Source organism: Gadus morhua, chromosome 19 (genome assembly GCF_902167405.1).
Source record: "Gadus morhua chromosome 19, gadMor3.0, whole genome shotgun sequence".
Taxonomy (NCBI): domain Eukaryota; kingdom Metazoa; phylum Chordata; class Actinopteri; order Gadiformes; family Gadidae; genus Gadus; species Gadus morhua.
In genome coordinates, this window is record NC_044066.1 from 10,291,665 (window position 1) to 10,303,029 (window position 11,365).

The 11,365-nt window shown below is 49.2% G+C and overlaps 1 protein-coding gene across 5 annotated transcripts in view; it reads right to left on the reverse strand.

Moving 5' to 3' along the window:
* Window positions 1-2,554: 2,554 nt before the first annotated feature.
* The window catches only part of pitpnm2 (phosphatidylinositol transfer protein, membrane-associated 2), a 40,012-nt gene continuing 31,201 nt past the window's right edge, over window positions 2,555-11,365 (reverse strand). For 4 of the 5 annotated variants that reach the window (XM_030341426.1, XM_030341424.1, XM_030341427.1 and 1 more), the window contains 12 exons: window positions 10,867-11,037; window positions 10,323-10,463; window positions 9,682-9,855; window positions 8,998-9,240; window positions 7,044-7,192; window positions 6,576-6,692; window positions 6,019-6,135; window positions 5,635-5,783; window positions 4,765-4,914; window positions 4,057-4,240; window positions 3,474-3,602; window positions 2,555-3,031 (listed from right to left, as the gene is read on the reverse strand). In XM_030341426.1, coding sequence (XP_030197286.1) covers window positions 2,591-3,031; window positions 3,474-3,602; window positions 4,057-4,240; window positions 4,765-4,914; window positions 5,635-5,783; window positions 6,019-6,135; window positions 6,576-6,692; window positions 7,044-7,192; window positions 8,998-9,240; window positions 9,682-9,855; window positions 10,323-10,463; window positions 10,867-11,037 — 2,165 coding nt within the window. In that variant the 3' untranslated portion in view covers window positions 2,555-2,590. The remainder of the gene's footprint in view (window positions 3,032-3,473; window positions 3,603-4,056; window positions 4,241-4,764; window positions 4,915-5,634; window positions 5,784-6,018; window positions 6,136-6,575; window positions 6,693-7,043; window positions 7,193-8,997; window positions 9,241-9,681; window positions 9,856-10,322; window positions 10,464-10,866; window positions 11,038-11,365) is intronic. The other variant, XM_030341428.1, reaches the window with a different exon arrangement.

The window sequence follows — 11,365 nt, forward strand, 5'->3', positions numbered from 1 at the left end:
AGGATATCTAGTTGTTGTTGTTATAGTAGGCTATCTTAAACTTTAAAAATATGTATTCCTGTCAATATTTAAAATGTGATTTTAGGTTGTGACCCATTCTCGTACAAAGAGGTTGGATACACTTTAAACCTGTCTACATTTTGGCACGTATAGTTACACACCCTTACAGCTACTTACATTATCTTCATGTCTTCACAAAATGTACACACGTGTGCCTACTAGCACATCACCCTGAAATTAATAAAAAAGCTTGTCATGCTCTACAAAGGTATTAACATGTATAAACATGAGATAATAACTAGATCTTCTGCCGTATAGTGCAAAAAAAAAACAATGAGGTTATACAGTTGAATTACTACAGCATTCAAGAATGGTTTTGGCTTCATTGTGGCTTGAAACAAATTGCTAATTGTAAATTGTTGAGAATGATACAGAGACAGTAAAGACCTATAGGCACATCCATACTCTTGTCTATCTATTCATGGAAGCAGCGCTAGACAGCATCGTAGAAATAAAATGGGGGACGAGGTACAATCATGCCAAAAGGACTTTCCACTGGGATCAACATTTGGTTCTGTTGCTTCACCACTGAACATCCAACTCATTTCCATGGAGCCTTCCAGTAAGGTTCATGAAGAGGATTGTGTCTGAAGTGAACTGTTCAAAGTCTCAAAATCTCCCGGCCTCATGGTTATCCTTTCACAACCGAGGAATCCGGTGTCACGGCCTTCAGCAGTTTTGTGAAAGCCTTTCCTGCCGAAAGTCCATGTAAAAATCCCCTTCTTCTGGGATCCCCATTCAGTTTGGTGGAATATAACAGCTATGTTTGTTGAATGTGTGGTCACGTAAATACCATCTAAAGTTAAAGCGCAGGAAACGCAGCAAAAAAAACTAAGCACTACATGAGCAACGATCTCCCAGTAGCAGCAGCACATATGCACAACGGGAGACCACAGCACCGCCCTAGTGGCGGACAAGAGGTATTGCAAGCAAATTACCAGATAAAGGGATTGTTGCTGTAGACTGTGGACAGTTTGACTTAAGTTCTAACGCTGCATCCCGTGTCCTCTGTCTTTCGTAACATTAGTCTGGTAACGTGCCATGTCGTACCATGTCTTGTGGACGTTAAGGCCTTGGGCTGGCCCATTTGGCCATTGAGAGGAGGAAATAAGAGCCGGTATCGGACCATGGGTAACAACGTCACACGTACACATACACACAGGTTCGTCAACCTCGTAGCAGATCGACACCACTGGCCAAACTGGTAAAAAGATCCAGCGAAAGAGAGAAGCACTGAGTGTGTTGAAGTCTTTTTTTTTCTAATGGTTATTTGTAGGTGTTGATGGTTTGGCAGCTGTCTCTGAGCCCGTGTTAGAAACGTGTGTATGCATTTCCATGGAAAGTGTGACTTTAAACTAAGTGGAAAATGGTTGGTTTTTAACCATGGACACAAGTCACTTAACTGGCATCTGCGATGGACTATCGGAACATGTTTAAACAAGTGTTGCTCTATAAATGGTCCTGAGCTTTTGTTTGTGTCTGTGTGTGTGTGTATCTTGCTTACGTTTATCTGTCTTGCCTGTGTGTGTTTGTGTAAGAGAGAGTATGTGTATTTAGGGGTCCCGTAATATGACATTTATTTAAGGCTTAGAATATATGAATAATAATGTTTCTTTCCTAAAATGACCAGTGATGTTCTCTTAATGAAGGGATTACTGAGTGCTTTTGCTACAGAGGAATCATCTCTATGTTTTCTACTGGTTTCATTATGACCTTAAAATTGCACACGCTTTCTCTTCTTGAATCTTCCGGTCTGTTCCGCTACTTCACGTTTAAAGGCTGTATTGACGTGAGCACTTTTAATACACGTGTTCTGTGTTCAGATAGCGCCAGCGTCTCTTTATGTTTAACTTATTCAGGAGATGGTTGTATCCAAAGCGACTCCTGTTTAGATACAGGTCAGGGTTGAGGTGCTTCTAGCTCAAAGACGTTGAGGATCGATCCCAGAACCCCTAGGGTATCCTGCCCCCTTTTGTCTGCTTTTGGATATAAACAGAATTCACATGTTGTGTTCACATGAATGCAGCCCAAATGATATTCCATTGGATCCTCAAACCCCGCCCCTGTTTCCCCCCCCCCCCCCCCCCCCCTCAACATACACAACCCCGCCCCCCAACTAACCCTGTGATCATCCAATCAAATGTCATCTTCTACCTGTCCATTGTCCCTCCTACTTGTTACTACAGTACTGTGTCTCAGTCTAATCTTCCGCTCCCCGTACCAAGCATATTCACTCTCTCGCACACACACACACACACACACACACACACACACACACACACACACACACACACACACACACACACACACACACACACACACACACACACACACACACACACACACACACACCCCTACCTATTCTTAAATCATCCAAACACAAGTCCTTTTCTGCCGGTCCATCAACCATCCTACTTCGGTACAGCAAAGCGTGCATAGTAAGGTGTGACTGATCCTTCACCATGCCATATGCACGCACACACACAAACACCCCCCCCCCCCCCCCCCCCCCCCCCCAGTCCGGAGGCCCTCACTTGGGGCTGAGCAGTCCGCTGCTGCCCTCCCTGGTGCTCCCGCTGCGGCCCCAGCAGCCCGCCGCGATGCTCATGCTGCGCTGGGCCGTGCTGGCCACCGCCGACGGCGTGCCGCGGTCCATCTCGCACTGGCTCTGCGTGCGCTCCGTCCGCCCCAGCGTGGCGCCGATCGTCGCGGCGACGGGACCGGAGGAGGCGGCGCCGCCGCCGCCGCCGCCGCCGCCTCCCCCGGCCCCGCCCGCCGCCGCCCCCCCCCCGGGCTGGGAGGAGAGCGTGCGGAACACGTGGTTGCGCTTGCGGAGGAAGTCGCCGCCGGCCGCGCCCAGGCCGAAGCTGCCCTTGCGGAGGACCATGCGGGCGCTGGCGGACTTGGCGGGCCGCGACCGCTGGTTGTACTCCAGCTGGGCCAGGTGGCTGGCGTAGCCGTCCGGGATGAACTGGGGGGGGGTGGAGGAGTGGTTTAAGTGACTGTACAAGGGGCCTTGAACGGCCATTAATCATTCATTTGTCCATTCTTGTCTTCATATACTCGTTGGTCCATGAATCGAGTCGTAGGTTGAGTGATTCTTGAATTTGTTCCAATCATGAGTTCATCTGCTCGATTCGTTCACTATTCATGTACACATTGGTTCATGAATGAATACAGTGTTTCTTTCATTTGTTCAATCATTTGTTAATAAACTTAACTTGAATTATGTGAGTGTTGAACTAATGGAAAATCCCATTCCGGACGCACAATGATGAATTTGGACTTAAACGGGGTAAGACCGGCATACGTCAATTTACCAATATCTCAGGCATATCCCTTTATTAACAGAGGCCCCAGTAAGGAGTATATGGAGATGTTCCACACTAAGCAGATGGCGGTGGGGGACATACCTGACACTGGCTGAGCATCTTCTTGGTGGCTCGTCCAACGATGTAGATATGTGATGGAGAGAGGCCGATAGAGGAGTACACCGAGATGTCTTTGGTGGAGCCGTACGCCGCAAAGATCTTCATATGGGCCTGCACCAAGAGACACAGATACGGTTTATACGCTGTAGAGGTTTTCCAGTACGTCTGTGGTGGCAATATGGAGGAAAAGTGGCAACACACCTATTGTACACACAGTAAGAAATCCATTTAGACAAAGCATGGCTAGGTTTTATTATATATATTGTGTTTCTTTCACAAAATACACATGAACGGATGCGCATTTTGTGATTGAAACCTACCTAATACTCTTCCCATCCACATACGCCTTGACATCCGTACCAGCAAAATGCTCGTAAAATTACGCTACGGTAAACCATATACTGCATGGCTCCTACAAACACATGTATAGCCCTAACTACAACCATGCATCAGAAAGAAATTCCTTGTATGTGCAAACTTACCCGGCAGCACAGCTCTTTCCTCCCGTTCTAATTCGGACACTGGCAATGTCTACATTCAGTCCTACACCACCGGCCATAAGTACCTCACAGATGAGGGACTTGAGGAAGTTGCCCTTGTGGCGCAGCGGGTCGTGGACCAGCCCCTCGCAGAAGGACACGATGCCGTGGGGGAAGTTGTGCTGGGACAGCCACGCCACCACCCTCTGCTTCTGCATGTCGGGACGCCCCGTCACGTACACGATCAGGTAGCCCAGGTCCTGCCAGTGCCTGGGCACAGCGAGAGGACCAGATCAGAGCGGGGAGGTAGTGCTATGCTTTGAGATGGACTAGCTCCTAATCTAGAGCGGAGAACTGCAGTGTGTACCGTGCACTGGGTGTATTTTGTAAACATTTACAGTTAGGTTAGACAAAACATCTTAATCTTATCTTGGAGAGAAAAGTGTGTGATTTTGAGATCGTTTTTAAGGTAAACTATAAATAAGGTACAAATTGGTTGATTACGAGATGAATTGATCAATAAATGAATAGATCACAATAAGAATAGAGGAATTGCTCACTAGACAAATTAATCAATAGATGAATTGATCAGCAGATAACTAGGGCTTGCAGCCACATACATAAAGCCATGTTGTGACAAATGTGCACAACACAAAAGTAAGTAAGTAAGTCGCTTTGGATGAAAGCATCCGCCAAATGCCCTAAATGTAAATGTAAAAATGTGGTGTGCGTGTGTGTCTTTGCATGCGTGAGTGTGCGTGGCAGGCATTAGTATTTTCCCCGTGGGTTCTTACCTCACCACGTCCACAGCCCCGGCGCGCACCTTGGGGTCGCTGCCCATGATGGACACGCTGGCGGCGAAGGAGCCGTCGATGCTGAACACCACGAACTCTGTCCCCTGGGGCAGCACCGTCAGGTAGCTGTCTGCCGACGTATGGTCCCCCCTGGAACGAGCACACACACACACACATACATGAAGATACTGTACACACACTGTCCCCTGGGGAAGCACGCTCAGGTAGCTGTCTCTGGACGGATGGTCCCCCCTGGAACGGGCACACACACACACACACACACACACACACACACACACACACACACACACACACACACACACACACACACACACACACACACACACACACACACACGCAGACACACATACATACAGATGCACACACATTCATACACAGATACACACACACACGCACACACACACACTGATACACATACACACCCGAACAGAAATACACAAACACAGACACACACACACACACCTACACACACAAACACACACACACACAGACACACACACCCACACCCACACACACACATACAGACTGACACAGACACACACAATAATGAAGAGGCGACAGACGGATAAAGTGCAGAGTCAGAATCAGAAATTGGAGGCTGCAAAGAGATGGTTAGTAGACCGGGGGAGATAAATATAGAGCGCGATAGAGAGGTTGAGGGAGATGGGAGAATGATGAGAGTGAATATTGGAAAAGAGAGAGGCGATGACAGTGAAACGGAGGAGGAAGAAAAAAAGGAAAGACCCATTTTTTAAGCGAGTAGAGAGTCCTGGAGTTAGAATAGGAGGAGGGAGTCGTTTGTGGAGAGCAGCAGAAGGCTGTCATGAGACGGGGGCTGACGGTGCTCACCGGGCCACCATCTTGACGGGGTAGACCCCGGTGCTGAGCCTCTTGCTGTCGGGGATGGTGTAGGAGATCCTGCCGCTACTGCTGGTCAGCTGCGTGTCGAAGAACACCCACTCCCCAGAGGGGGGCTGGGTCATGATGTGGATGTCAATCTAAAGACAGAAGGGACAAAATATCCCAACCAACAAATCTTTTAGTGATGGCAACAAGATGGGGGAACTCCCAAAGAATGATTTTATTTTTCAATATAGAAAAACAAAAGAAGCTACTTTTTGAATTCAACAGAGAGAGAACTGCTAAATAAACAATGCTTTCATGTAGGTCATGTTTGGACATTTGGAGTAAACCATGGGCGACTAGCTGGTGCTAGGGGGGCTGGATGACTACCTTCTCCCCAGTGAGGGTGACCATATCCAGAGGGCCGTACATGAAGCGACCGGTCACCAGCTGGGGGGCGTCCTCAGAGAACACTGCGTCACACACGCGATGGTTGGCCGTGACATTCTGAATGGACAACAAACACAGCCATCATTGGTTATTGCTTCACTAACGGTCAGTCATATATGGGAGAAGGCTGCCCTGGGTTCTAAACCCTTAACCTTGACTTGTTAGGTGCTTTAGAACAACACTATTTCCGCTATTTTTATAGAAAGTAAAAGGTTGTTTGCATAAACGTACATGCAAATCGCATCCTGTGTCACATTTCACTTCTGTGAAATGTGTCACAGTTAATATAGTTAAGCTAGTGTTTCCTATTACAAGAAAAATTGACCATTTAATTACACAGAAATGTAAAATGTATTAAATTAATTAAAATCATTATAATTTGTTCAACCATAAATTCAACAAAATGTACTCCTAAACTATCAGCTCTTGATTTTACATGTTCTTGATAAACATTTTAAGGTTGCGTTGAGAAAGGAAGACGAGGTGTTTTTCCGTACCCTAATTTTGACCTGGGTCCTCTTGCGAATCCACTTCTCCCGGGGTTTAGAGGGTGTGAACTCTGACACCTCTTTTCCGTCCAGCTCCAGAATGCTGGCGTTCTCATGCCTCATCACCTGGACAACCAAATCACCACAAACCATCACAAACAAGGAGTGATATGAAACCATTTTGGGGAAGAGCTTGTATCACTGAGAACCAGTTATTATGAACTAATACAAAGTCAATGGGAAAATAATAATAATAATAATAATAATAATAATAATAATAATAATAATAATAATAATAATAATTTAAATGTAAAATAGTAAATATATAAATGATGATAAAAAAACGATAAATGACTCAATGTAAATTCGAGATGACTAAATGTTAAACGTAAATGTTAACCAAATGTAGAGGTAAAAATGGGGCAGGGGGAGGAGGGGGGTGTCTGTGTTGTCGTGGTTGCGGCGGGCGGTCCGCACCTGTCGCAGGATGAAGGCCACCACGTCGGTGGACTCCCAGTAGGAGGCGTGGAAGAGGTGAGGCAGCGCCACAGTGGGGAATGCAGTCAGCGCGTCGGGACAGTAGAGAGCAAAGTCCATCCTCTTGGAGCCCCACCAGTGGGATGCGACTAGAGAGAGAGGGGGGGGAGAGAGAGGGAGAGAGAGAGAGAGAGAGAGAGAGAGAGAGAGAGAGAGAGAGAGAGAGAGAGAGAGAGAGAGAGAGAGAGAGAGAGAGAGAGAGAGAGAGAGAGAGAGAGAGAGGGAGAGAGAGAGAGAGAGAGAGGCGGGAGAAAGGGGGGGAGAGAGAGAGGGAAGGGGAGAAAGTGTTAATATAGGGAATAATGATGGAGAATAAGGGAGAAAGAGAGACGAAAATAGAAAGGGGAGGAAGAGAAAGTGGGAGAGAGGGATTTACAAAGAGGGGGTGAGAGAAAGAGGGAGATTGGAGGGAGGAGATTGAGGGTGGGGGGTAAATATAGAGTGAGAGAGAATAGATACAGAGAAGGAGAAAAAACTCTGCAAAGATGAGACCGGAGAGAGAACGACAAAGAAAGGGGGAGCAATATGGAGAGGAAATGGGAGAGACAGCGAGAGGAAAAGGGTCCGGAAAAGAAAGATAAGAAATAAATTGTTGAAAGATATCTGGTTTTGTTTCCATCCCCTTCTCATCATCTCTGTATCGTATCTCTGAACGGAGGCAGAGAGAACGTGTGTTTGTGTGGGAGAGAGAGAGAGAGAGAGAGAGTGAGAGTGAGAGTGAGAGTGAGAGAGAGAGAGAGAGAGAGAGAGAGATCGGCCCCATCTCTAATCTCTATCATCTAATGTTCTCTAGGTTCCATTGAAGCCCGGTTGAAAGGTCCAGCTGGTCATCTAAAGGCCCTGACACACCAAGCCAACGGCACAGAACCGGCCACGATGAAGGCCCACTGTTGCGTTGCCTCGTGTCGCCTGGGGCTTGGCAGACAGGTCGCACTCGCTGCCACCGCCGGAACCAAAGCCAACGGCCCGACCAGCACAGTACGTTCTGCGCTGAGCTGAGAGGATATACATCTCCCTCCCAGCAGGTGGCAGTAGTCTGTTTTGATATTTCGTATATTTTACTGAGTTGTACTAAAAAACAAAAACTCTTTTTTGTGCGTGCCCTCTTGACGAGGTTTTTTGCTAACTTCCGATTGGCTTAAGCCGAACAGCCAATCGGAGTGGTTTCTCTCACTGATGGCCTCGGGCCCCGATTCAACTTTCCGAATCAGGGCTAGTCCAAACACATCGCAGAAACAAGGGCCACAGACACTCGACCAACTGCCCTAAAACACAGGAGAAGAGTACCAGCCAACAGCTTTCAACAAGTTCCCCTTTGTTTCTCACAGATACAGAGGGGAGAAGGAGCAGAGGTTATCCGAGGTTGTCGAGAAGACGACCAATCTACAGAGCAGGAGAGGACAGTATATTAAAGGCCCCCTATTTTACCACCCGGTGTGATCAAAAAACGGATAGACTACCAGCCTACCCGCTTAGACTGTACCAACCTGCTAGGCTGAGCTATCCAGTCAGTCATCTGAATGGACTCTCCCACTTATGTCAGTAAAGGGGTCTGTTTAGAAATGGCTGGACATCACTAATCGTTATCAACGTTGCCAGATTGGGCCAGATTTCCCGCCAAATCTGCCAACCCGGGCTTTAATACAGGAAATCGGGCCCAATCTGGCAACGCTGATCATCATCACACCTTCTGGTAAAATACCGGCCGTTAAAAAGCTGAACGGGAAGTCTGACGGGTGTCGTAAACTCTAACTCTAAGGGGAAGAATCTGACGAAGGGGAACACACCAGGGGAACACGGAGAGACAGGGAGGACGTGAAGGAAACCAGGGGACAGGGAACCATCCTGCTTCCCAGCAGTCACTTCCTCCCACGGTCTCCTTCAGTGGGGGTACCTTGCTCTATACAACGCATCGCCCGCGGCGACGGGGGGGAGGAGCCTAGCAGCACTTCTGTGACGGGCCAGGTGACGTCGGCAAGGTCAGGGGTCACTGGGTCGGACTCCGCCCCGCGGGGTCGGACCCTCTTGGGCGAGCGGAGCGAGGGGGTCCGAGAGAGCAGTTTGTGGTAGGGCAGGGCCAGTTGGGACAGCAGGCCCAGTCGCTTACTGGGACTGCGGCTGACTTCCAGTGTGGGTGCTGAGAGGAGGAGCGGGGCGGTATTTAAAGAGGCGGGGAGGGGGGAAAGATCATAGTTTAACACCGGCTGTCACATCCCCCCCACCCTCCCCTATCCCTCTCCCCCAGGACTTAAGCCTGCTGAACTTTGGACGACACACATGTTCAATCCGTAATTGTATTGAACTGCAGGATGTCTGGAGTTCAAGCATTCAATTGCCGTTAATGAGCGCTGCTGGCTGCGGCTGGGTGCTCTATTAACGGTGGGATTTGTTGTTTTCTCTGGATCCATTTCTGCAACCAATACACTACAGCAAATACCTTGTATGTTAAAGCTGATTTAGCAGTACAACTCTTACCAACTCTAGTTAAAATAAACCTGAACCGTCCACACTCATTCTCCTACGACACAACAGCCTGCCTGTCTGCAGACCGGGAGGGGGGGTGACTGGATCAACGTACTGGTGGCGATGTTGGAGGCGGTGTAGGAGTCGGCCATGCCCGACACCTGGCTAGCCAGGCTGGCCTCGCTGGCCCGCCGGTGGCCCCGGAGGTGGGGGGCTCCGGCCAGGGGCGACGTGGGGTACAGGCCGTCCACCAGCAGACCGCCGCAGTGGGAGTGGACAAGGGCGTCGGCTGAGGAGGGAGGGGGGGGGGTAAAGCAGGAGGAGGGGGGTTAGTAAATACTGCCTCGCTGCAACTGTCCTGTTTCTACTGAATTGGGTTGTTGCAGTACTTGAATTGTTTATGTCATTGTGAGTGTCTGAGTTCTTTGTTGTTATTTTGAAGATGTGTGCTTTGATTGTGCTTTTTATCGCTTATAATATAAGCAACCGCTAAATTTTAAATGTAAATTATGGTTCGAAATCACACAAAGTTAGTATTCAAAGGTTGTACGATAAAAATGAGACTATATTTCCCACACAAAGAGATAAGGATATAAACATCCACCTAGCTGCCATCTTGATTCGACCTTGGTTCTGAACCCTAGCAGGGCGATGGAGCCGTTCATCACCCTGCTAGGGTTCAGGACCAAAATGGCCTCCAGGGGAAGAAGGCCAATTAAACCCAGACAGGAGTGAGCCGGTAGAACAGAGCCCCACCGTCCACGGTGGGCTGCGCCGCCTGCCAGTTGAGCACCGGTACTGGGATGGAGGTCTCTGTGACGGTGCCTTCTGGGTAGCGGAGGCCCCCTCCCCCGCCGGGCTCCACCAGCAGGTGGGGGTTACACTGCATGGTCTCCACTGGCAGGGGGAGGGGGAGGAGACATACACCACAGCCATACACACGCATGTTAGAGACACCTCACGCAGGGCAGCGTGTCTGTGTGTGTTAGTGTCTCAACCAGCAGGGCAGAGTGAGTGTGTGTGTGTGTGTGTGTGTGTGTGTGTGTGTGTGTGTGTGTGTGTGTGTGTGTGTGTGTGTGTGTGTGTGTGTGTGTGGTGTGTGTCTGTGTCTGTGTCCATGTGGATGTGTGTGTGTGTGTGTGTGTGTGTGTGTGTGTGTGTGTGTGTGTGTGTGTGTCTCACCCAGCAGGGCAGAGAGTGTGTGTGTGTGTGTGTGTGTGTGTGTGTGTGTGTGTGTGTGTGCGTGCGTGCGTGCGTGCGTGCGTGCGTGCGTGCGTGCGTGCGTGTGTGTGTGTCTTACCCAGCAGGGCGGAGTGCCCGTCCCCCAGGGGGAAGCGCTGGTAGCGGGGGACGGAGAAGGGGGGCAGCAGGTGGAAGCGTTTCCCCAGCAGGGGCTCCAGGCGCGAGGCCGAGGGGTCCGCCGGGTGGAACAGGTTGTACACCTGCTGGCAGGCCGGCCGCAGCGCCGACACTGAGGAGGAGGAGGAGGAGGAGGAAGAATAACCCCGACGCTGAGCACAGGGCCGCGCTCTGCCAGCGGCCATCTTGGCTCTAAACCTACGCCGGGCGGGGGAACTGAAGGGGGCGTTTCACGTGTCAACAATGTCGGTCCGTCTAAGATAAGGACAGGTTGGCCTCGGCCAACATTAAGGAGGGCAATGGCCAGAATTCAGAGTTTGAACTTCAGAATTCAGAACGCTGAATGCCAAATTCAAATCGCTATATAATTTTTAATATACATTATACGTTACACACATTATATATGAAGGCAAAAAAAAGGGCAAATTTGTAAAATTCAC